Below are 27914 nucleotides of genomic sequence, written 5' to 3'. Positions count from 1 at the left end.
TGTGTAAAGCACATTTGTACATTCATTGCCCTCATCATTCTCAAAACATTTGCTCTCCACTTAAGCCCGTGGCTTCAGGTCCCCATTTTTTTCCTTCCCTCCCCCTTTTACTTTCGTAGTATAAGAATTTAGACTCCATTTCTAGAGAATATAAATTTTTCAGCCCACTCTACTATCATTGTTTAGATTATATTATAGATATGAGAAGAATGAAGCCCCAAATATGACTCAGAATAACTTGTGTAAAGTATATTTGTACATTCATTGCCCTCATCATTCTCAAAACATTTGCTCTCCACTTAAGCCCCTGGCTTCAGGTCCCCATTTTTTTCCTTCCCTCCCCCTTTTACTTTCGTAGTATAAGAATTTAGACTCCATTTCTAGAGAATATAAATTTTTCATCCCACTCCACTATCATTGTTTAGATTATATTATAGATATGAGAAGAATGAAGCCCCAAATATGACTCAGAATAACTTGTGCAGTGTGAAAGCACAAATTGATCCTTTCATTGTCTGGGTACACATAAATAAGACATTATTTGCCCGTGGAGTTTCTTGAGGACTTTTTCATCATGAATAATACATGTTTATGTCACAGTGTAAGGACTTGTGTAACATCATAAAACAAAAGGACATATTTTGGTGCTATATTACTGTGTTGAGAGGTTATTTTATGTAGGATCATTTTTGAAACTTGTGACAATGACTGACACCATTCCTCTTTAATTTGTCATTTCTAGTTGGGTAGACTATAGATTGATTCAAGATGGCCAGTCCACTTCATTTCACTAATGCATATTGATCGCTCTTCAAGCATTTCAGTTTATTTTTGACAACTTTCAATTTTCCTAGATTCGTATGTCATATTCTCCATGTTGTGATTATTAATGGATGTTTGTAGCTGTTTTCTTCTCATGGTGAATCATGCCACACCAGCAACCGAAAGTCTCAGAAGCTTTACCCCATCCATATTTTAAACTAAAATCAACTCTTTGAATAGATAACTCTTCCCCAGTCATATTTGAGGAGTCTTCTAACCTAGAACCGTGCTAGACAAAGTTCTCCTGTTATTCATAAAGTTTTCAAAGGTCAGGTCCTTCCATCTCGTATGTTAGTCTGGCTGTTCCACTAAAGCTTGTCCGCCATGGATGACCGTGGTAGTCTTTGAATTATTGATAGAATACCTTCTAACATTACAGCAACATGTAAACAAACTGACAGGTTTCATATGTGTGCCTATACCAAAGGTGATCCAACAGTATGCAAAGGTTACAATTTTGCTAAAGTAATTTAAAAATAGTTATAGCCATTCTTTGATCGGGAACAGCCAGAAACTCGAACTGATTTCAGAAAAGGCTGTAGAACCATTGCTGATGTCAGATTGATATTACCTGAATGTATACCAGAAAGATTTTTACATTTGTTTTATTGAATGATAACAAATTACATGTAATATTATAAAACATGTGGATATCAGAACCCTAAATTATGCTCATACAGAACCTGTACATGGACCAAGAGTCAGTTATTTGGACAGAAAAAGGGGATTACTGTATGGTGTAAAGTTAGGAAAGGTGTATGAGGGCTTGTATCTTGTCCCCATATTTATTCAACCTGTATGCTGACCAAATAATCTGAGAAGTTGACTAATATGTGAAGAGTAATAATGCAGCAGGATTGGAGGAAGATTCATGAACTTGTGATATGCAGGAGACACAACCTTGCTTGCTATAAGCAGTGACTCGAAGCACTTACTAATAAAAATGAAAGCCTAGAGCCTGTAATATGGATTACACCTCACTAGAAAGAAGAAGGAAGCCGAAAAAAGAAAGAAGTAGAAAACAAAATCCTTACAACCAGGGCAATAAGCAACATCACAATAAATGGAGAATTATTGAAGTTGTTAAGGATTTCATTTTACTTATATCCACAACAAACATCTGTGAAAGCAGCAATAAGGACATCACAGGGCATATGTAATTGGGGACAGTGGCACACTTTGACGACTAAGGTGATCGTGACCCCAGTCATGTTGTTTTCACTTGCTTCATATGCATGCTAAAGCTAGACACTGAGTAAGGAAAACTGAAGAGAAATTGATATCCTTGAGTTATGGTGTTGGCAAGAAATTTTAAATATACTACAGACTACCACAAGAACAAATAAATCTGTTGAAAGAAGTATGGCCAAAATGCCCTTGAGGAGTAAAAATTACAAGACTGCTGATGCACTTTGGAGGGACTAATTCCTCTAGAACAGTGTTCTCAACCTTCCTAATGCCGTGTCCCTTTCATACAGTTCCTCATGTGGTGGTGACCCCTCCAACCATAAAATTATTTTCGTTGCTACTTCATCACTGCAATTTTGCTACGTTATGAATCGGGCGACTCCTGTGAAAGGGTCATTCGACCAAGAGCGTCGTGACCCACAGGTTGAGAACCGCTGCTCTAGAAGGTGATTGTGCTTGGTAAAATAGAGGGTCACATATAAAAGAGGAAAACCCTCAGAAGGTGGTTGTCACAGTGGCTGCAGCAGTGGGCTTAAATAGCCGTGATTGTGAGAGGATGGCACAGGGTCAGACAGTGCTTTGTTCTATCGTATTTAGGGTCAGGATGAGTCAGAACTAAGTTGATGGCACCTAAAACCAAAAAATTTTAAATACGCAATGAATCGGCCTGTGTTTCATTAGGAAAAAACATACCTACAAAGTTAAAAAAAAATGGTAATGAAGGGTTTTAATGCAAGGTTATCTGTATTTTAAAGTTAGGAATCCTATTCTCTATCACAAAAAATTTTTTATGTTACTGTTTCTTTCCTCAGTGAACCTTTCTGATAGGAAAGCTGCAGATAAAGTGAGTAATTGTGACCATCAAAATGATACTATTGGTCTTTCTTGGAAGATAAGATTGGTAGTAAGATGTATATTTTGAGATATTTTTCTAATTTTACTATTGTTTTACTCTGAGCCATTGTATTTTCTCAATTTGTCTTTAATGTCAAAAATCATAGTTATTGGAAGAACTCAGCCTGTCCTTAGAAATAAGCTGATTTTCCTAATTTTTAGGTCTTAAATATTATCTGTAATTCAAGAAGAATTTAGAAACGTATCAAGTCTTTCTTGTCTAGTGTTATTTCAATTTTATATAGATCAGATGACAGTATTAGAGAACTAGTGAATATATCCCAATTTGGTGTATATTTGCAGTCTTAATTCCTAAATATAAGTCTTTTTTTCATTTGTGGGAGGGAAAGGTTTGTGTTCTTTTATTCAAATTTCTTTCCTTTGGATCTAAAGGTAATCTAGATTACCTTTTGTGTTTTTTAACATGTAAAAACTAAGTAAGTATATGGTAACCTGGAAAGAAATAAAACTTTGTTAGTATTATACAGACCCAATTAGTACATAAAGTTTCATCAGTGAGCTAACATTTTATATGTGGCAGTTTAGGAACTGGCTATTGTTCTTATAGGAATGGAATGCAGTTGTGATTAGATTTTCAATTTTGTTATGTTGCCACTAATTTGTAAAATAACACATTCAAAGATAATTTATTAACTGACTTAATTTGTAAAAGAATTACGTGGGTGACCTGTTATAAATGCAGACTTATGGACCCTACCTCTAGACCTTGCTCTGAACTCTGGGTCCCAGGAATTAGCATTTTAACAAACACTTCTAGTTTTTCAACTGAAGGATTTCCTGAGTGTAGTGACTTACAGAAATACTACAACTGAATGTGATAGATAGTAAATAAATTATATCATTTTGACCAATTTGTGTGACATACTGATTCCTAAGATAAATGGTCCTAAGGTTTTATAAAATATTTTTTATTGGTTTTGTTTATTAAGGTGATAGGTTTATACTGTTTGAATTTTTAGAATACATGTAGTCACGGCTTTTTGGTGAATATTTTTCCAGGTTCATTACCAAACATAGTTGTACGTGGTCTGGTCTTAGTTGTAAACACTGAACCATTTTTGTGATAATATTTTTTTAAGAGATAAATAAGGCTCTTATTTTTTTCTCTTTCAGTATTGTTGCCCAGACATGATAAATAACTTTTTGGGATTGGCTAAAACAGAATTTTCAAGTACAACAAATACAAATACAACTATTGATTCAGAGAAAGGAAAATTGATCATGTTAGTTAATGACTTTTATTATGGAAAACATGAAGGAGATGTCCAGGAAGAACAGAAGACTCACACAACCTTTAAATGCTTCAGTTGCTTGAAAATTCTTAAAAATAATATTAGGTATGTAAATGTTTTTATTCTACTTGAAAGTTAGAATGCTGTAGGTATTAATGTTGTATCTTTCTTTTCTTGCATTTTTCATACCTTTGTAGGTAGGTGATTTCTACTAAGAACAGAGCCAGACTCACATGTTCAAAACTTTTTACCCTACTTGTATTTTAGAATTTGGACCCATAGGTCTATTTAGTTGCATTTCTTTCAGAGAGCTTAAGAAAGGACAAATAGAATTATTATTATTTTTAAAAATTTATAAATAGTTTTATTGACATATAATTCACATACTATACAATTCAGTGATTTAAGCATATTAAAAAGAGTTGTGCATTCACCGCCACAATCAGTTTTAGGACATTTTCTTTATTCTTGTACACATTATTATTAGCTCCCCATTTCCCCCAACCTCCCCTGTAATAACCATAGAAACTCTTAGCTATTACTGCCTCTGTATATTGATCTATCCTGGATTTCATATAAAGAAAGTCAACTCACCTCTGCACCCCCACCCACAATAATAACAACATAGAATATAGAAAAACCTTAAAAGAAGCAGAAAATGGTGAAAACTAGAATGAATTTAAAACGGGTCAAAAGAGAGAACAAATGATAAACTGTTGAATTTTAACTTCACTACACCTACATTAATCCACTTTTCAACATCTGAGAGCAAGGCAATTCGCAGCCCTGGTCCGTGGTAAGAGGCAATTTTCCTGAAGCTTCATTCTTCATGTGGGCACTCTGCAAATGGATTTTGGGCTTTCACTGTCAATTGCCTTCTGCAATCTGGGTGCTCAGAATTTAAGCTCTAATACTGTTTCCTCCTCAGGTCTTGTAATTTATTATTTATAATCCTTGGATCACATAGGCTGTTGATCTTCCATGTGTGCACTCAGCTAACACCTCACTTAGATGGCTGCTTGTTTTAAGACAAGCTTTTAAGAACCCAGATTCTCATCTTTCTGGTAGTTGAACACCATCTGATTTCTTCACACTTTGCTATAGCACCCATATCTTCAGTGATGGGTGCTCATGAAGAGAGGGTAAACATTGATCAGGGACATGTAGTAAGAACTAACTGTCCATAGATTAGGGTTTGGGTTAAGTTCAAGCTCGAATTCTATTTGCATATCTAAAGTTTATATATATTCCTGGTCTACTTTATCATTTTATTGGAGAATATTTTATCTCCATGGCACATATGGGACTTATTGATAGTGTAATTTAGTTAATGATCTAGAATTTAAAGCACTGTTGAGAAAAGGAAAGTACACATGTCAAAGACAGCTTTTTAGACCATTCCCTTGTATAGTTTAAAAATTTAAGTGACTTGACACTATTCATATAAAAAATATGGGTTGAAAATAGTGCAAAACTTACATTAACTTTAGCTCACTCACTAAGGTAGAACTCTGCCTATTGGACTAAAACATGTATTTAAAAAGCAAAGAGAGAATGAAAATAGCAAATATATCTGATATTTGGGTAATTACTGGACACCTTCAAAATGAGATATAACCAAGCTTATTTTACCTGATTGGGGAAATTAATGGCTTTTTATGTGTTTTCAGGGATCTAGGAATTTTCATGAGTTTTTATTTTCTAGGTTCTTTTGAATTACTTTCTTTTTTAAGAAATCATTTTATTGGGGGCTCGTACAACTTGTATCACAATCTATACATACATCCATTTTATCCAGCACATTTGTTTAATTTCTTTTTATACCATAAGAAAATGATTTTGTTTTATTCAGTTTGAACTTCCTATTACTAGTTGTATTTGTTACTCAAATATTGAGTTCATATTTATAGTTTTCAAGTAATTTATCTTGTAAAGAAAGTGATTTTTTCTGGTGTTTTTGTTAGAAAAGTGCTGGTTTTATGAAACATGTTCTATGAAAAATGGATATATAATTCCCCATGTAACAGTTCTGCCCTGTGGTACATGAGGTTGCAGGAGTCTGTCAACTAACAACAAAACTCATTCTTATTGTAAAAAATCTGACTTTTTTGGAAATAGAGGAAAGAACTAGGAGGCAAAAGCCATTTGTAGAGGTATATATATAGGTATGCATCTATGTAAATATATTAATATATAATGATAGGGTATAGATCTATGTACATATATTTATATGTTAACTATTAAGGTAGCAGGCAGAATTTAGGCCTCTACTCAAGCACTCCTTCAATACAAAGAACACTTTGTTCTAATAACCCGACATTCTGTGATGCTCACCTTTCCGACATGATGGCTGAAGACAAAATGGGTGCATCAGCAGCTAATGTGGTGAAGAAAATGATGGTGTCTGGCTATTAAAAGATGGTGTCTGGGTTCTTAAAGGCTTGAAATTAAACAAGCGGCCATCTAGCAGGGAAGCAAAAAGCCCACATGGAAGAAGCACACCAGCCTGTGTGATCACAAGGTGTCGACAGGATCATATGTCAAATGTCACAATATTGAAAGCGAACAATTATATCAATGGGAACAAGGGGGAGTCAAGGTGGAGACCCAAAGCCCATCCATAGACAATCCCCTCATAGAAGCATCACAAGGAAGGACTGAGTCAGTGAGGGTGCATGGTACCATCAAAGAAACACCCATTTTTCTAGTTCTTTCATGCTTCCTTCCCCCCACTATCATGACAACAGTTCTGCCTTACAAATCCGGCTAGATTGGAATACGTATATTGGTATAGATAGAGCTTTTGACATGTGGAATCCAGGACAGATAAACCCCTCAGGAATAGTAATGGGAGTAGCAATACCATGAGGATTGGGGGAAGGTGGGAGGAGAAGGGGGAGAAATGGGAAACCAATCGTAATGATTGATGTATAACCCCTTTCCCCCCAGGGGTATGAACAACAGAAACATGAGTGTAAGATATGAACGTAATAATAATTTATAAAGGGTTCACGAGGGTGGGAGGGAAAAAATGAACTGATACCAAGGCCTCAACTTGAAAGAAAATTATGATGGCAACATATGTACAAGGGTGCTTGATACAGTTGATGTGTGAATTGTTACAAGAGCTGTAAGAGCCCCCAATAAAATTATTTATAAATTTAAAAAATTTTCAGGGGAAAATATATCTGTCATTTTTGATGCATCTGAAAACTGCAGACATCACTATAATTCCCTTAAATGAGAATTACACACATATATGTATGAGTTCTTCAAAATAGTGGAAAATGAAATTGAAAGATAATGGAGTCTTTCCATGAACTTTTTGAAGCCTGCCCAAATATATCTCTTAATGTTTACTGTTGATAATAACAGTAACAATTTATATTTGACATGCTATAAGTTACTTTGAGCTCAACTTTTGTTTTCCTGTGAGTACACAAAAAGCTCTGAAATACACTGGAATTTAACTCCTAACAATTTTGCATATTGCACTTATGATAGTGTTTTTATTGTTTTCAGAGTTCTTCTACATATCTTATGAGTTGTCACATTTCTTTAGTTCCTGTATGTGGAATCAACTTAACAATAATGGGTTTTTAATAGCCAGCGGTAGCTCATGGTTCCATTTCATTAACAGAAGGAAAATCGTGCTTGGAAATATAAGAGAGGGCTTCAAAAAATTCATGGAGAATTTCAGTATCATGGAAAGATACTTGTGTCTTTTGATTTCATTTTCCCGCAAACTGTGAAACCATATCATATGATAGTTAAACAATATTATAATAAAACCCTGTCACCTTTTCCCATGTTCTTTTCATTTTAATAGTAAAGTATATAATACATCAGAAAAGCATGTTAGTAAATAGAGAATGTATAGAAAAATGGTCTGCTGATTTTGCTCCTTGTAACATTTAAATATGCATAGGATATTAGAAGTAATTTCAGCATTCATTTTTTTTAAAGTTTTTTCTTTGAGATCCCAAACCCACTGCATTGAGTCAGTTCTGACTCATTGCAATCCATAGCAACCATTTAACATTAGCCCATTTGATATTTCAAACATATGAAAATAAAAATTTACTTTTTCATGATTATTTCAGAAGACTAGTTATATATTAATAGTTTATCACAATTTCTAGAAGTTTTAAGTAAATTACATCTGACCACATCTAAAAAGAGTGTTTTGGGAGATATTATTTGTTTAATAAATATAAATAATCTTAAAGGTAAACCTGAGAGAACCAAAGAAGTTGCATTATTTTAAAAATATATTACCTTAACAGGAAAACTATGATATCAAATTGAGGGTTTTAGAGGATGGTAAGAAACTGATAGCTCAAGATTTCCAGTCTTCCTTTTTAGTATGTAGGCAGTCCCCTGGGCTACAAAGGAGGGCCCTTTCCCAAGTGTGTCTTTGAGTTTGTAGGTAAGTGGAAACAGGTGCATATGTTTTCCTTAGTCTTACTTTAGTGTAAGAAAAGGCTGGACTCCTTTCCAGTGATTTAAAAGTTGAGCATGCAGCAAATACAGGTGATTGTGATGAAGAATTTGTTGAGTTAAGAGTTGGTTCAATAGGGGTTGGTTCAGTCATTTCTTTTCTCTTTTTTTGGACTGGGCTAGGATGTTTTCTTTTTCTTTTTTTTTTTTTGTTTTGTTTTTTTTAATTTATTTATTTTGGCATTTTAGGGGCTCATACAACTGTTATCGCAATCCATACACACATCAATTGTGTAAAGCGCATTTGTACATCATTCTCAAAACACCTTCTCTCCACTTAAACCCCCGACATTAGGTCCTCATTTTTCCCCTCCCTCATGAGCCCTTGATAGTTTATAATTGGGTATTTTGTCGTATCTTGCCCTATCCGACGTCTCCCTTCACCCACCTTTCAGTAGTCTGTCCCCCAGGGAGGAGGTCACACACAGTTCCATGTAATTGGTTCCCTCTTTCCTACCCATTCTCCCTTTACCCTCCCTGTTTTGCCACTCACACCACTGGTCCTATAGGGCTCATCCGTCCTGGATTCCCTGTATTTTCAGTTCCTATCTGTACCAGTGGTACAGATAGGTTCAGTCATTTCTAAGGGTAAATGTACATCACATTAAAGATGTCCAGCACATTATCAGAACTCAGGGACTCACTGTACTGGAAAATGGTGTGATTTTTTTCCCCCCCCCTATATTGAATATCCACCAATAACAAGATTATTTTATTCTTAGAAAAGACTTTATTTTTTTCCTCTTCCAAATTTCTATTACTGGTTTGAAAAGTATGAGTTGGAGAAGTAGATAGGGGCTTGTAGTATAATGGAGAGAAATCGTGAGATTTCAGTTAAAACTTGTGCGAGTTCTAAGTTTAATGGCTCATGGGTCTTTTCCTTGTACACAAGCATTTAACCAAGACTAAGATTTTCTATGGAGTCCTTGGAGGGTACAAATGGCTAACATGCTCGGCTACAAACTGAAAAGTTGGAGATTTGAGTCCACTCGAGTGCCTCAGAAGAAGGCTCGACAGTCTATTTCCAAAGCATGAACCATGGAAAAGCCCATGGGGCACAGTTTTACTTTAACACACTGAGTTTGCCAGTAGCTGGAAGTGACTTGGTGTCAACTGGCCACTGACACCTGAAAGGGAAATAAGTGTGACAAGCTTTTTGATGATTGGTAGCCATATTGATGAGATTATCACTTAGTTTTAAGATTATTCCCCTCCATGACTCAAAATGAAGTATTGTTTATAGTTGACCTAGTCTAAAAATTGTTTTCATAAAATAGCTTTACTTTCAAGTTCAGTAAAATGCTTCAGTATGTCCTTTTAAATGGGTATTCCATTTTATAGTGCACTCTCTGCCACGGAAGGTCATAGTTCCTTCGCGTAAGAAGGCTTTTAGGGAAGCTGAAATAGCAGAATGTAAAGCTGAAAAATGGACATTGCCTACAAAGGGCACAGTCTGCGAGTTAAACTGAACAGTAAGCCAGTAGCATGAAATGAAACAAAAGGTTATTGTAATTGTAGGCATTAAAATTGCTTTTGCGTGCATTTAGAAACCAAGACACAAATAGAAATACTGGTAATTTGTCTTTTAAGCAGCTAGAACCAAGGCCTTAAAATATTTCTCTTGTGATTCTGTAACTGCTGTTGGTTGTAGGGTTTTCTTCCTTTCAATTAAAAAAAATTTAAATATAAATAGTATTTTTTGTATGAAAAAGAAAAATACTGGTATGTCTTTACAAAAAAAACCCAATAATAACGAAGTAAGAAACCATAAAAAAGTTTAATAATCTGAAATATTTATTAGATCAATAATATAGTAACCCATCACTTGTCTGTCAATTTGATGTATTGTAGTGGCTTGCATATTTCTGTGATGCTGGAAACCATATCACTGGTATTGCAAATACCAGCAGAATAACTCAAAGTGGACAGATTTACACAGAGCTTCCAGACTAAGAGCAAACTACCAGGAAGAAATCGGTTGTCTACTTCTGAAGAATTAGCCACTGAACCCTTGGGTATAACAGTGAAACGTTGTCAGATACTGAAAAGCCTCATCAGTAGCAGCAAAACATTGTCAGATATAGAGCCAGAAGATGACCCCCCTAGGTTGGAAAGCAACTCAGAATATGAACTGAAATGGACTGGTATTGGCCATTTTGAATCAGACAGTCTTATGATGCATTAGGTTGGGAATGACACGTTCAGAAGGAAGGGTGACATATTCATCATCAAATAGGACATCTCAAAATCTATCTTAACGTACAGTGCCGGCTGTGATGGGAAAATATAAGATTTATGTATTAATCACTAACGTTAATGATGAATAAACAAAAAGGTTACCATCTTCAGCCTGATTAGAATGCAGAAGTTGGAAACAAACGTTCTTAGCTTTCAACTAAGAAAGCTACTTGGAAGACAGCTATTTGACCAAGTGCCTGGAAGAGATTCATATTTGTACCCATTCCAAAGAAATGCTCAAGTTGTAGAACAGTTTCATTTATATCTTCTTTGGAAACAAAGACAAAGAAACAGTAGATGGAATATATGGCCTTGGTGATATAGAAGCAAAGCTACAGATCGCATGATAGAATTTTATAGGACCAATGACCATCACAAATACATTTTTTTAAACAACACAAAAAGTGACTATACACATGGATTTCTCCAAATGGAATACATGGGAATAAAATTGATTATATCTGTGGAAAGAGAAGAAGAGGCTCATCAAAAGCTAAATTGAGGCCAGTGGCCAACTTGGGACAGACCTTCAACTACTCATACACAAGTTCAGGTTGAACATCTCAAGAACAGATTTGATGTATTGAACACTAATGACAGAAGACCTGATGATATGTGGGATGACATCAAAAACATCATACACACAAAAAAACAAAGGTCATTAAAAGGATAAGATAAAAAGATCAAAGTGATTGTCAGAAAAGACTCTGAAATTTGCTCTTAATCATGGAAGAACTAAGGCAAATGGAAGAAATCATGAAATAAAGGAGCCGAACAGAAAGTTTCAAAGGGCAGCTTGAAAAGACAAAGTAAAATAATATAATGAAACGTAGAAAACCAAAAAGGAAGAACACGATCAGCTGAAGTGAAGAAAAGAAAAATGTGTCACATGTTGGAAGATTGAAACTTTTTCTGTGTTTTTTTTGTTTATTCATATTGGGGTTTATCTCATGTATTGTGTCATTAGGGGTCACTGTCTTGAATTTTTGTTACATGTTTTTTTGTTTTTCAGAATATGAAACCCAGGATTGATGAACCTATAGGGACAGTAAGGAGAATAAGGATTTCTGGCGAGGTGTGTGTGTGTGTGTGTGTGTGTGTGTGTGTGTGTGTGTGGTGGGGGCCAGAGCGTGTTAAAGGGAGCTGATGTCAAGGAGTTAAAGAAGGAAAGTAATTCTGAATCTGATTATAGTACCAATTCTACAGTACTGCTTGATATGATTGAACTATGGAATGATATATCTGTATGAATTCCCAATGAAATCGTTTTGAAGACAACATTCTATGGGCAAAACATGCAAGAACTATCAAAATATGCAGGGAAAAGTGCAGGAACTATCAAAAGAAGATGGAAAGACTACACGACACCGAGTCACTGTACCAAAAAGAATTAGTCAACATTCAACCATTTCAAGAGGTAGCCTTTTCTAAAAAACAAACCAAAAAAGTGGTACCGAAGGAAGAAGTCCAAGCTGTAGTGATGTCATTAGGCAAAAACAAGCTCTAGAAAACTGATGGACTACCTATTGAAATATTTCAATAAGCGGATAAAGCACTGAAAACACTCTTCTATGCTAAGACAGTTACTTAGTAGACAGCTACTTGGCCAAGTGACTGGAAGATATCCACATTTGTACCCATTCCAAAGATGCTCAAAGTGTAAAATAATATCATTTATTTCCCATGCAAGTAAAACTGTGCTAAAGGTCAGTCAACAACTGTTGGCAGAGAACTGCCAGAAATTCAGATCTGTTTCAGAAGAGGACGTGGAAAAGGGATATCCTTGACTGATGCCTCTGCAAATGGATCTTCGCTGAAGACAGAGAATACCAGAAAGATGTTTACTTGTGTTTTATTTCCTATACAAAGGCATAATAATATACGGCTAACCTTGCGAAGGATGGGAATTCCAGAATACTTTGTGGTGCCTATGCAGAATCTGTACCTGGAACAAGAGGCAGTTGTGTGAACAGAACAAGGGACTGCTGCATGTTTTAAAACCAAGGAGAGTGTGCTTCAGGGTGGTATCTTCTCACCATATTTGTTCAATCTGTATGCTGAGCAAATAACCAGAGAAGCTGGATTATACAAAGAAGAATTTGGCATCAGGATTGGAGGAAGGCTTATTAACAATCTGCTGCACACAGATGACACAAGCTGGCCTGCTGAAAGTGAGGACGAATTGGAGCACATGCTGATGAGGATCCAAGTTTTCAGTCTTCAGTATGGATTACAGCTTAATGTAAAGCAAGCCAAAGTCCTCATAACTGAACCAGTAAAGTTGCATCATGATAAATGTATATGTGCTGCCGAAGCGAGCACGCATCATGATAAATGAAGGGGAAAATGAAGTCGTTAAAGATTTTGTGTTTGACAATACTCACGGAGCAGTAATCAAGAAATCAAGTGACACATTGGGTTGGATAGGTCTGCTGCACAAGTCCGCTTTAACGTTTTAACGAGAAAGGGTATTACTTGAGGACTAAAGTGCACCTCACCAAGCCATGCTATTTTCAATTTCTCGTGTGTGAAAGTTGGACACGGAATAAGGAAGACTGAAGAAGAATTGATGCATTTGAATGATGGTGCTGGTGAAGAATATTGAAGGTATCATGGACAAAGGACAAGCTGATCTGTCTTAGAAGTACAGCTCGAATGCTCCTTAGGCATGGGTGATGAGACTTGGTCTCATGAATTTTGGACGTATTATCAGGAGAGACTAATCCCTGATGAAGGACATCATGCTTGGTAAAGTAGAGAGACGGAAAAATAGGAAGATCCTCGACAAGATGGGTTGACCCAGTGGCTGCCATGATGGGTTCGAACATATCAGTTGTGAGCATGGTGCTAGACCCGCAGTGCTTCGCAGTGTTTTGTTCTTTTGTACATAGGGTTACTATGAGTTGGAAATGAATCAAGGCACCTAACAACAACAACATAGTAATATAAGAGCTAGAGCAAATTAGTGATATTCTGATTAACTACATTAATTCATTTTAGAACAATGAATAAAAGAAAAAATGTTAGTATACTAAACCACTTACCAAATACAATTAAAGCCACACTTTTTAAAGGGTTTTAAGGAGCTGGAGAATGTTTTGTAATACAATCATATCTTTATTTTTGGGTTAAGATACCTGTGTGTGAGATTATTTTGTTTTTAAACATCAATTTTTGCACCTGTTGTCAATCATTTATAGGTTTATGAACCACATGAAACACCATTTGGAGCTTGAGAAGCAGAGCAGCGAGAGCTGGGAAAACCACACCACCTGCCAGCACTGCTACCGCCAGTTTCCCACACCATTTCAGCTGCAGTGTCACATCGAAAGTACACACACCCCCCATGAATTTTCTAGTAAGTTACAAGTTGATTTTAATACTGCATGTTATTTATTTTAATAATCTGAATTGAGAGAAAACCTTAAGGAACTTGATAGAAAATACAAATAAGAAATAGACATGGCATTGGAGTACAAAAATAGTAAAAATTTGAATTGCGTGCAGTGGTTTCTGTAAAAAAGGGCAGTACTTTGCGTTGTGCACCAAGACATTATTATTATTCCTGTGTTAGAGAGGTTATAATGTATGTTATTTATTTTTATTCATAAATTATACTATATACTGAGCTATTTGACTAAATGTTGTTACATACAAACAGTACTTGTTCCAATTTACATCTAATTTCACTTCCAGGCAGATTTAGGAACTGAATTTGTTTATAATTCTGGACTACCTGAAGTTTCTGAAATTTAAGTGCCTCCTGTCAATATGGGAGACACCATTGACCTCCCCTTTGCATTGTATGTGGGTGGCTAAAATAGAACCCTCACACTCCTTGATTTCAAATGTGAAATCATGTTAACATCATGTTTCATGTTAACATCAATAAGCAAAATAACATAAAAGGTACCGCATATACTCGAGTATAAGCCGAGTTTTTCAGACCATATTTAATGCAGTTTTTGTGGTAAAATTAGGTGCCTCAGCTGATATTCTGGTTGGCTTATACTCGCGTATCTATGGTAGTTAAAATGACAGATTCTGGCACTAGAAAGCTTGTGCTCAAATCCCACTGCTATATTTTACCACAGCTTTATGATCTCAGGCAAACTACTTAATAATTGAATACTGGTACAACAAAAGGACCCTCCTCATAGTCTTATTAGACGAATTAGTGAGTTAATGTAAGTAAAGTACTTGAAACTCTGCTTGGCCTGGAACTAACAGTTCATCTACCTACTGAGTACTACTACTACAATGTTATTGCTGTTGTTGATATGGATGTGTCAAATGAATTTATGCATATGTAAATATTCATTTTTAAATAGTGTAATGTCTTTCCCTTCCCTCCCCACACTTTTAGCTATTTGTAAAATCTGTGAATTATCATTTGAAACAGAACATGTTCTTTTACAACATATGAAGGACAATCATAAACCCGGTGAAATGCCATATATTTGCCAGGTACACACATTTTATTGTATGTTTAAATGTTTGTTTGTTTGTTTATTTAGTAGTAGTTATAAGCTTTAAACCTGTTAGATGTGAAGGGTGAGTCAACAAATGTTTTATGTTAATGATGAGATAATAGGTATTTTAGGTTATGAGGGTCATGGATTCTCTATTGGACCTATTGAGCTCTGCCATTTCAATACAATGATAGCTACGGACAATAAATGAATGAATGACTATGATTATTCCAATAAAACCTTAATTTATAGATACTGAAATTTGAATTTAAAGCTTCATGAAATATTATATATATTTTTTTCCTTTTTTTCCTTCTTCAGTTTTAGCCATAGTGTCTTCTGATGCACACAGTCTAATGCCTTTGCATTGTCGAGGAAACACAGGGAAATACCTTTTAATTTCAATATTTTCTGCTTTTGGCCAAGATCCATCTGTACCAGAAATAACACGGCTCTTTCCATGACCTTTTCTGAATCTGGTGTCAATTTCTGGCATTTGCCTGTTCATATACTATGGCAACTACTAATGAATTATCTTCAGTAAAACTTAACTTGAAGTGATATACGCTTGGGCTGAAATCCACAAGGTCAGCTGTCCAAACCACCAGCTGCCCCTAGGGAGAAAGACGGGCTTTTCACTCCTGTAAACAGATACTGGCTACGAAAGAAACTCACCGGGGCAGTTCTTCCCTGTCCTACAGGGTTGCTATAAGTTGGTATCAGCTCAATGGCAGTGAGTTTAGTTTTTTGGTTTTGATGTTAATGCTACTGTTCGATAATTTCCTCATTCTGTGGGATCACCTCCCTCCAAGTAGGTACATATATGGATTTCTTCCAGTTGGTTGGCCAAATTTCTTGTTATAGATAAGTAAGTGCTTTCAGTGTTGTTCCCATTAATTGGAGCATCTCAATTGGAATTCTGTCAGTACTTGGACCATTATTTTTATCTGATGCCTTCAGTGCCGCTTACATGCCTTCCTTCAGTACCAGTGGTTCTTGAACTTATGCTGCTACTTCCTGATGTGGTTGATGTCAACCAATTTTTTTTTGGTACAGTGATTATGTTCATTCTTCATCTTCTTTGATACTTAGTACTTTTAGTATTTTGCCCATAGACTCCTTCTGTATTTCAACTTAGGAGGGATTGCATTTTTCCTTCTGTTTTTTCAGCTTGAAAAATATGGAATTTCTTCTTTCTATTTGGGTTTCTGACTCAATTATTTACACATTTCTTTGTAATACCTGATTTTTCACTTATTTGTACATCTATTTATTTTTAAGATCATTTTATTGGGGGCTAATAAAACTATTGTTAAAATCCATACATCATTTGTATCAGACACATTTGTATATATATTGCCATTGGTCTTTTCTAGACATTTTCTTTCTATTGAGCCCTTGGGATCAGCTCCCCTTTTTTCCCCTCCCAACCCCACCACCCTCATGGCCCCTTGATAGATTATACATTGTTCTTATTTTCATATTTCACACCCTGACTTCTGTCTCCCTTCCCCTCTGGTTTCTGTTGTTCTTCAGGTATTTGTACATTTCTGTGTAATACCTGATTTTTCACTTGAGCCACCCTTTGAAATTTTTCTGTACAGCTCTTTAATTCCATCATTGCTTTAGCTAGTTTATGTTTAAGAGCAGGTCTCAGTGTTTCTTCTGACATCCGTTTTGGTCTTTTCTTTCTTTGCCGTCTTTTTAACAATCTTTTGTTTCTTCGTGTGTTATGTGTCTTTGATGTCATCCTACAACTTACAATATGTCTCCAGTCTTTAGTTTTCAGTGCATCTAAGACGTTCTTGAGATGGTCTACAAACTTAGGTGGAATATAGTCAGTTATACACCAGCTCTTGAGGACTTGTTTTTGTTTTCTTCACCTTCAGTTTTAACTTGCATAAGAGAAATTGTTCTGCACTGGGCCCCTGGCCTTGATGTGACTCATGATACTGAGCTGTTTCGTCATCTCTTTACCCAGATGTAGTCAGTTTGATTCCTGTGCATTTCTTCTTGTGAGGTCATGTTTATAGTTGGCCTTTATAGTCACCATTTATGTTGTAAAAAGTTACAGATCTATATCACAGATATTGTGAGTTTGGGTCCAGCCATTGCAATAAAACAAATATTGCAACAAAACAAGTCACACAAATTTTTCTTTTTCTTGTGGCTATAAGTGGGAATAAGATGGGAGGGATATCAGTTCTTATTAAGATTTACAGGGTCAATATGTATTGGAATCAACTTTTGGGTTTTTTTTGTATTGGAATCAACTTGATGGCAGTGAGTCTCCATTCTCTGCCTCTCACTGCGATCGAGTTGATGCCAATTCATAGCAACCCTATAAGACAGAGGAGAACTGCCACTGTGGGTTTCTGTGTTAGTCTGGGTAGACTAGAGAAAGAAATGCATAGATACTCATGTGTATAAGAAAGAGCCTTATATAAAAGAGCAATTGTATATTGAGAAAACATCCCAGCTCAGTCCAGGTCAAATCCATAAATCCGATATTAGCCCATATATCCGTTAACAGTCTATAAATTGTTCTTCAGCCTCACACAGCACATGCAATAGTGAATGCAGGAAGAAAGATCGCAGGCCAGTGGGTGGAAAGTCTTGTGGATCCAGTGGTGGTAGAAGTCTTGCAGCATTGGCAGGGGTCTCCACATGACTCCTCCAGCACCAGGGCGCTGGCTCCATCAACATAGCACATCTGGCTTGTCGCAGGAAGACAAAACAGAGTCGGTGTGTATCTGGCCTCCAGTGAGCTATTTATATCTGTGATGCCTCTAAATGAGGTCATCAAGCTGTGACCTGATTGACAGACTAGACTCCACCCCTCTGCAAATTCATACCAGATTAATTAACTACCATAGATCCGCATGTTGCCACCAGATTATGTAATTACCACAGTTCCTAAGACTAACTTTTTTATGGGAATAGAAATCCTCTTACTCCCAAGATGGCAGTGACTAGTGCCTATAAAAGTGATGTATACAGTATACTGTAGTCCATTTATGTGTTTAATAGCATTATGGGAAAGTTTACAATATTGTGAGGATTACCAAAATATGCCAGAGACAAGAAGTGATAACATGTGGTTCGGAAATTGATGCCAATAAACTTGCTTAATGAAAGGCTACCACAAACCTTCAATTTGTAAAATAACAATTTGTAAATGCAGTATCTTCAAAGCTCTGAAGTGAATTGCAATTAGACGAATTATGCCTGTATTTCCATTGAGTAAGTCATTGTTCTTGAGTCTTGCATTGCTTTGCAGAACCCTGTCATACTGTCATTGGTCTATCTATCTTCAAGGCCATATTTTCCAGCTACTGTTTCTCCTTCTTGGTTTCCAGTGTTTACGTTCATATCACCAGTAATTAATTATAGGTGCATCTTAATTGTATGCTTGATCAATTTCAGACTACAGAAGTTAGTGAAAATCTTCAATTTCTTCATGTTTGGCTTTAGTGATTGGCATGTAAATTAGAGTAATAGTTGTTTTAACTGGTCTTCCTTGTAGGGAAGCATTGTATTTCACGATAGATCTTGACATACTCCCTTTAATGATGAATGCTCATGCTAAATTTGCTATTCTCAGCATAGTAGACCATAATATTTTCTTATTTGAAATGGCCAATCCCAAGGATTTCAGGTCACTAATTCCTAGGCTATTGATCATTTACTCTTATTATGTCAACTTCCAATTATTCTTATTTCATTCCTGTTACATTTCATGTTCTGATTCTTAATGGATGTTTGCAGCAGCAGCTTCTCATTTTGAGTGTGCATGCCAGCTGCATGAAGGTCCTTTTGTGTCATTAGGGTCACTTCACTTTGAGGAGGCAGCTGTTCCCCAGTCATGTTTTGGGTGACTTCATGCTTGAGGGGTTCATTTTCTGACACTGTATTAGACAGTGTTCTGCTGTTTTAAGGTTTTCATTGACCAATTAACTTAAGTTTATTACCAATTATTTCTTCCTAGTCTTTCACAATTTAGAAGGCTTACTAAAACCCGTCTTCCCTGGGTAACCCTGATGGTGCTTGAAATATCAATGCTAGCATCACAGCAATATGCTAGTCACCACAGAACAAGCAACTGATTGAGTTGTGGTACCCAGGAAGTAGATTCTGTTAGTTAAAGAGCACCCAACTCTGTATTTTGGGACTAGTATATTTTCATAATTTGAAGGTATAAGAAAGCAAGATAAAGACAAATTGTTGCTGCCTTGACCTGAAGGCCATTTGAAATCGAAAACAGATTGTGGTGTTTTATGAGCAGAAAAAAAGTTGATAGGCCAACAATTGTTAGAGCTTTAAAATTGTTATCACAAGAGATGTCAATCTGAAGAAAAGGGAATTTAGTTATGTTTGGGAAACCATTCCTGAAGCTTGAAAGGTATGCTTCGGTCTCTTATTATCCTGTGTTGCTTATAGTGTCCTTGGTGGTTTAGGCATCAGAGCTGAATTAGCTATATTAACATTCTAAACAAATGACCCAACACTGCTACTTTGTAGTTGCATTATCAGTTGCATATTTTCAATTTAAACTAAGCTTTCTTTATATTCCTAGGTGTGCAATTATAGATCATCATCATTTTCTGATGTGGAAATTCATTTTAGAACATCCCATGAAAACACTAAAAACTTGCTATGTCCATTTTGCCTCAAAGTTATTAAAATTGCAACACCTTACATGCACCATTACATGAAGCACCAGGTGAGATTTACCAGTTTTTGTTTTTTTACTTTGTCTTAGCAAAGATTGACTATAAAGGAGACCATTTATTTATTTTTCTGAGAAGGAAGTAAAGTTCTATAGAACAAAATTAATTTTCAGTTACGCTAAATTACTTGTGAAACATCCAGTTCTTTTCCATAGTTATTTTCTGTTGAAGTATAATTATAAGTAATAAGTGTTTGGAAACATAGGTTGAGATAGGAACCCAGGGGTTGAGAGGGGAAAAAAGGAATATCCAAAAGGTTTTCAGATCCCAGAGCAAGTAAAAGAATGTTCTTTAAGGTAGTAATGAAGAGCAGAGGAAGAGAGATATTTGTACTCAGAAAGATAAGATTGAAAATTCCTAATTTGTTTTCCTTTCTTTTCAAACTTTATTTCACTTTCTGATTCTGGGATTATGATGAGAAAACATGTGACTGTCACAATCTTCTCAGTATGATGTTTTATAGGTGCCAGTAACAAAGAAAAGCCTAGTTATACTTATCACTGGTATGTGAACCCTCACAGACTACACAACTTAAGTTACACTTCAGTGTTTCTTGGGTGACTTCTGCCACGTCTACTACATAATTTTTAGAAGCCCAGTGTTAGTGTGAAAGAAATGTATACATCTGCCATGTGGACTACATGATCTACCGTTAGTCTTCATATTCTGAGTTGTATGTTTTAACTTGCTATGGGTTCCCAGTTTAATTTTTGTTTGTTTGGAGTAACTAAGAAGTAGACATCCAACAATAAAGGGCTGGGCTATTAATAAAGGAGAACATCAGGCTTCCTTCAGGGTAGTTACAATTAGCATAATTATTTACAGAAGACTGGATGGCATATATAATAACTGGATGGTGTGTATATAGTAATATACTCCGCTGCTAACCTGAGAGTGGTGTTTTTTAGCCCACTCAGAGGTCCCATGGAAGAAAACTTGGAACTCTCCAAATTTCCAAAAATCAGCCATTGTAAACTTTGTTCTGAATCACATTTAATTGGCAGGAATCGGAGCCATCTCAATGACATTTTTTTTTTTAATTGGCTTAGAAAAACATGGCTGAGCAAGATTATCAACTTGTAATTGACATTTTCAGTATGGTATTAGAAAATAAAAATTGTATCTGCATCGCATTTTATTATCTTTGAGGACTTCAGTTGTAACTTTTTCTTACTATAGAATATATTACATCTCTTCAGATGATTTTAGAGATAACACCCAGTTTGTATGACTTTTTGAAGGAATTATGAAAGTAACTTCATTTGTGTTAATTACTAATTAGGTTGTTATTAAAATCAGTCAGTATAAATCACTTGCTTTAAGGGAGCCACTATTGCTTTATATGTGTTATCTTTTTAAATCCTTATAACTACCCTAATAAACAAGCACGTTTATTATATCTATATATAGATGAAGGAACAAAGCAAATATGTGTTTGTGGTACTTTGGTGACTTGGTGGTGGAATTGCATGTGGGAGACCCGGTGTCAATTCCAGGCCAGTGTATAGCCACCACCCTTCTGTCATTGGAGGCTTGAAAGTCGTTCTGATAATGACCAGGTTTTAGCAGAGCTTCCACACTAAGATGGGCTAGGGGAAATGGCTATGTAATCCATTTAGAAGAATCAGCTAACGAAGATCCTGTAAATCCCAGCAATCTGATGCTGCAGTTGGCCATGGGGATAGCATAGGATCAGGTGGTATTTCATTTGGTTCTATAGGTGGCTTTTCTTCATTAATTGGGGGCGTACTCACAGCTATCTGACAACCACAGAATATTGTGTTACAGTCATCAGCTTTAGCACATGGAAATGAATATACTCACCAGTGATATATAAGACTTGAGTCCAGTTAGGGGAATAGTAGATGCATCTCTTTTATCTCAGGACGGAAAATAGCAGAGGTTAAATAATTTACTTTTATAGAATAAAAACAAAACTTATATTCAACGAGTCTTGGTGGTGCAATGTTTAAGCTTACCAAAAAGAAAGGTTGGTGGTCTGAACTTCCCCAGCTACTTTGAGAGAAAGACACGACCATTGCCTCATTAAAGATTATAGCCAAGAAAACCCTATAAGGCAATTTTCTTTGTCAGATGAGGTCACTGTGAGTTAGAATTGATTTGACAGTAACTAACACTAGCAATAATAGTTTATTTTCATAATGTCATATTTTTGAATACTTCATACAATTGATAGAACTTTGTTGAACCTATGGATAAAACTTTATACTTGATTCCTATATGGTAATAGTTTTAAACCCAAATACTAAGGCAAAAAGTGGTTTTTTTTTAATATAATGCAATATTTTGGTATTATTTATGATGAGAAGGGCAAAGTATATTAGTTTTTAAATTATTTTTTTGTCTTTAAAATTAAGTCAGAGAAGATTCAAGTATAGGATTTGTGATTGTAGAAATTTCCCCGTTTTTTGTTTTGTTTTCCAAATAGAAAAAGGGAATACATCGTTGCACAAAATGCAGGCTGCAATTTTTGACAGGCAAAGAGAAAATGGATCACAAGACTCAGCATCATCGAACATTTATAAAGCCTAAACAACTAGAAGGATTGCCTCCTGGGACAAAAGTGAGTTTTAAATATGTTGTATTTGAACTTTTTGTATGACAATAGAAATTAACTCCTACTGGATCTTTTATTTTGAGTATGGTATTGTAAAAGTTGACAATGATTATTAATTTAGTCTAGGTTTTATCATCTTTAGGCTTAGAAAGAAAAATCCCTTAACCACTGTTTTGAGTGCAGTGGTGTGTCGTACATTGGAGTAGTATTTCTTTGTATGAAGTGCGTGTAGATTAACTTGCCTGGGTTTATGGGTTGTTTCAATAGTCTGTAGGCTATTTTTATTGGCAGTATATATTGTCTGTCTTAGCTCCTAGACTATAAGGGGTTTGGGACCAAAGTTATGTTTTGTCTGTTCGTATCCCATTATGGATATGCCATGTATATGCCACAGACTCTCAGCTGTTTGCTGAAATTGGTGTTACTTAGTCTACGCTCAGAAATGCAAGTTCTTCTGCTACATAGCATTGTGTTAGAGTGAGCAAACACATGTCTGACTGCATACTGATGATTGCAATTTTCTTTTCCCTGTTTGCCTTATGAAAATCTGTTTTCTCTGACTTCTTTATATACAGTCAGCTCTTGAATATTTGCTCCAGTGGAGGGAAACAGAGGCATGGATAATCCAAAGTGCAATAATCCCCAAAGCATTTATATTTGGCTTTGGGTACTTACCTTTGAATGTGGGTATGTCTGTTATTTGAATTAACTAAAACACTATAAAGCCATGCTCTGAAGACCTAGAGCGAGAGAAGTTATCCATTCATTCCATGCTGGACTAGACATGCAGAATACTAATGTAAGCAGTGCAGTCCTCTCTCATATCTTCCCTTATTAATAATATTAATATTATACTAAATGTTTATAGCTCTTTGGAATTAGGCTTTCAGTGTGCTTTTTCATACATTCTATTATTGATTTCATACAGCAATCCAGTGAGGGTCATAAAACCCATGTTGTTTCCATTTTATTAAGAGGAGGTTTAGAGGGTTATATATTCAAAGATCATATGGCTGGGTAGAGGTACTATGAGATCCAACTACAGGTCTTTTGTATCCTAGTCCAGTATTTTTGTATGATATCAAAGCACATCTATTTCACAGGTTTCCTCATAGGCTGCTTCTTAGATACATTGTGGGAGTATAGTCAAATGGTTTTTGAGAATGTTGGTAGGCAATTGTATTTCCCATTGTTAACTAGCAAATATAATAAAACTTTTTTTCCCTTTGAAATACTAAATAACAAATTATATATTAATTTCCTTTAAGGAATTTCTGAATATTATTAAATTCCATGTTGTATGATGAATTGATGTAACCTCTCCCATCTGCCCAATAAACCCTGGGAAGAGAGCATATTTATTGTTTGTTTTTTAGTTACTAAAGGGTACGACAGGTCTTTCCAAAGATATTTTTCAGATTTTGAGATTTAAATTTTAAAATAAATATTTGTGAATTTTAGTTACAGCATAAAAATAGCTATGGAATAAGCTCTTTGGATATTCATATAATTTTAACTCCTAATTGTCCATTAATTTCTTGTGTTAACATATAACTTTTAGCAATATAAAACTGTAATACAATGAATAAATATACTTCATTTTATTTAATTGGTATGAAAATATAGAATAGAGGGTTTATTTTGTTGTAGTTTGTTCTTTTCAAAATACTTGCTTAACTTTTTTGTATTACAGTGATACTTTTAATACTAATGGAATGTTTAACTTTTTAAAGCAAATATTATCTTCATTTTTTTAGGTTACTATTCGGGCTTCAGTTGGAGCTCCTCCATCAGGATCGTCATTTACACCTTCTATTAGTGCAAGCACTTCTACCCTTCAGCTCTCACCAGCAAGGACTAAAAATTTAACTGCTAAGAATCCCACAAAATCTATTATAAATAAACCTAGTGCAACTAAATTCAATGCAAGTAAACCTAATGGAAGTAAATCTAAATGCAAACCAAAAATTTCTAATGTGCAAAAGAAACAAAACACATTGGCTAGTAGCAATAAAAAAAGTAAAGTCAATACAGCATTGAGGAATTTAAGGTAATCACTTTTACTCTTGATATGCAATACTAATTTAATCTTACAAGTAAAAACTTTTTAAATGCAAATTTATGCAATCACAATTCTGTACATTCACACACTGTTAATTATCTGGCATAAAGGCCAAGCAAATAATAAAAAGGTATTTTTTTCAACTGCTGAACTGTGCTTGAGTTACTGTGTTTATTTTTTTGATCTTCATTTGTTGCATTGTTATATGTGTTTTGTGCTTGTATATGTGGTGCTTGACTTGATTAACTTCGAACCCTTTTTAACATTTTCTGGTGTTAGAATTTTTACACTGATTTTAGTTTGTTCATAGCAGATTTTCAAATAAGTTTGTTTGGAGATAGTGAATTAAACACTATGACTTTAATTAATAGAACATAAGAAGAGTGTCCCTTATCATTTTTGTTTTAAAATATATTTTATCATTTTCTTTGTGTCTCCAAAAGGTATCGTCGGGGAGTTCACGAGTGCATTGAGTGTTCTTCTGAAATAAAAGATTTTGCAAACCACTTTCCTACATATGTCCACTGTAGTTTTTGCAGATACAACACTAGCTGTAGCAAAGCATATGTAAATCATATGATGAGGTAAGATGAGTTAAACGTTTAAGCTTCCAATTAATAGTATGGTTCAGAAAGATTGTTTTTTGAAAACAGAGTCATCGTATTAGAATGTAGTTAATCTCTTCAAGAAACAGAAAGGGTCCAGCAATAGGGAACTTCAAGAAATTTTCTTGATGCTATTTTCCAACATAGTGTCACTTGAGAGTGCTAAAACTCATGATACTATATATTTCCTAGCTCTTTAGAGTTGTAAGAATAGTTAGACTAATAAAAGATTGATAGGTTCATAAGGGAAATAGTTTTTCTGTATGAACTTTTTTCATATAGGTATTTCAAAGTGATTATTTTCAAAAATAATTTTTGAAGTGTGTTAATATAGTCAACATGTAGTCTTAGAAAAGTTATTCTCCAAAGAAATCATTTTGAAAAATTCTTTGGTATTCAGTGATGCTAGGAATTTTTGGTGTGCCCATTTCTCTTTGCTGTTAGTCCAGTGCTTTTGCTCATCCATCATCCATCCATCCATCCATCCATCTAACCAAATACTTGAATTTGCTCAGTAAAATGAGAAACTAATCCAGTCCTGCTGGCACTGTTGGAATTCTTTTTCATTCGTTTCATTCACCTTATGTTAATGGAACATCTGCCATTTACTCTCTCCTAGGAAACACCTTCAAGGCTCACATTGCTTTCATTTGGATCTCTTTAGTAGGGCTGACTGCTGTTCCTTTGGGGTAGACTGTTCTTTTTTTGGAAGTCAAAAGTTGTTCAGATAAAACTGACAAGTTGATAATTTGCAGTGGGCTTGTTTCATTAAAAAATAAATAAGGTAAAACTATGTAAAATGACTTCCATGCAAATCATAACACAACCTCTAGTCATAATTGACCATCACTTGCAAGGATTCTCCCATCTTTCTGGATGGTTTCTGCAATGGCCCACAGTTTCATTTCCTTTTGTGACAGCTTGATTATCTTAACCTTGTGAAACCTTGACTTAATTAGTTCCAGCACTTCACATTGACCTCTAAATTATTCAACAAACAAAAATCTATTGCAATTGAGTCATTCCAACTTAGTGATCCTATGGAACAGAGTAGGCTTCCATGGCTGTAAATCTTACAGAAGCAGACTGCTACAGCTTTCTGTCCTGGGGTAGTTGGTAAGTTCGAACTCAGGATCTGTGGTTTTGTAGCTGAGTTCTTAAACCACTGCACCACCAGGGCTGTGTTTCCTTACCTCAGCCTCATCATAATATTATGTGTACTATTCTTTAATTTTTAATGTCCATTATCCCAGGACTTTAGACGTTTTCCCAATCTACCTCATCCACTTAATTTCACAGTCAACTTGACCTTTATAGTCATGTTTTGAATGCTACTTTGTTTTGGGTCCTATTCTTTACATCATAAGTCATGTTCACATGGTAGAAAGGCCAAATTGTGACTTAATCCCATTTCCCTTTTTGAACTTTCTCAACTACAGACTTACCACACTGTTTGATTCAACCACAGCTCAATTCATGATCATTAACTTTGATTCTATTTTTAATTTGTTTACTTCCAATGTATATTAAAATCTTATCCCTTATCTTGAAGATTGTATTCTGGCTTCTTACCTGCTAATGACCTAGTTGGATGTTTCCCCAATTAACCTTTTTGTTTCAATTTTTTTCATACAGACCTTAATCTCAGAAAACAAAACATGCCCCACTTCTCCAAAGTTAACCTTAACCCTATCACCTTCACTTCTCCACGACCTTACTTGGTTATTGTGCCATCATCATTCTTTTTCTCGAGAAGATTAGTTCAGCTTAGGTATTTTATTTTCAGAATGAGGGAGATTTGTTGCTATTGCATATTCTTTGTCTTCCTTGTGCTACCTTTTGTAAAAAATATTTATTACCAGTTTTTTTGTTGATCTTTACTTGACCCTTAATTATCACCTATCATCTAAAACTGTCCCTTTAGAGGTGATCAGGACATATGTTTTTATTCATTTTAAAAATTCTTAACTTCTCCAGAATTTCTTTATACTAATGTAAATTGTTGGTGAAACTTCACAAGTTCTGTAGAATTGTTGCCCTCCTTTTACTACTACTTTTTTGGTTACCCTTCTTTCCCTCTCCCCATTTCCTTCCTAGATAATTACTTTCATTTTTACCCGTTAGCCATAAATCTCCTAGCTTCCTGATTTTTCTGCTACACAGCTTTGCTTATTTTTTCAACCATTTTATAACTTTGGCTCATCTAAAAGGAACACAAATATATTGCCAAACATTGTACATTGAAGGTTATCTTTTCAGGCAACTACGACCCCCCAGCACTCTTCAAGTTTCCTCTCTTTCAGAGCACCATTTGTATGAATGTGGAGTATCACCTGGTTACAGCATTCAGTTGCGGATTTTTGAAGCTCATGAAATTCTCTTGAATGGCTATTGTGCACTCTGGCTTCCTGTGCCCTGCCGTTCTGCCTCCCAAATCCTGCCATGGTTTTAGTCCCATATCTCAGTTGTGCTGTTCCAAGCCCTGGGCAACCTTCCTTCTGTATATTCCTAGAAGAAATGCTGGTCTGTTACACGCCCAAAGAGAGCCACACTTCTGCCCGTATTTTTTTTT

General features: G+C 35.4%; 1 protein-coding gene across 4 annotated transcripts in view; it reads left to right on the top strand.

Annotated features, from left to right (window-relative positions):
* ZNF280D (zinc finger protein 280D) overlaps window positions 1-27914 on the top strand; it is a 116025-nt gene that overhangs the window by 42536 nt on the left and 45575 nt on the right. For 3 of the 4 annotated variants that reach the window (XM_045286494.1, XM_045286491.1, XM_045286493.1), the window contains exons 8-14: window positions 4039-4262; window positions 14096-14253; window positions 15262-15362; window positions 19944-20090; window positions 22547-22681; window positions 24433-24725; window positions 25181-25321. In XM_045286494.1, the coding sequence (XP_045142429.1) occupies window positions 4039-4262; window positions 14096-14253; window positions 15262-15362; window positions 19944-20090; window positions 22547-22681; window positions 24433-24725; window positions 25181-25321 (1199 nt within the window). The remainder of the gene's footprint in view (window positions 1-4038; window positions 4263-14095; window positions 14254-15261; window positions 15363-19943; window positions 20091-22546; window positions 22682-24432; window positions 24726-25180; window positions 25322-27914) is intronic. The other variant, XM_045286495.1, reaches the window with a different exon arrangement.

Source organism: Echinops telfairi, unplaced genomic scaffold (genome assembly GCF_000313985.2).
Source record: "Echinops telfairi isolate 266 unplaced genomic scaffold, ASM31398v2 ScPeMD7_8;HRSCAF=38, whole genome shotgun sequence".
NCBI lineage: Eukaryota > Metazoa > Chordata > Mammalia > Afrosoricida > Tenrecidae > Echinops > Echinops telfairi.
This window is presented reverse-complemented; position numbering and strand designations above follow the sequence as displayed.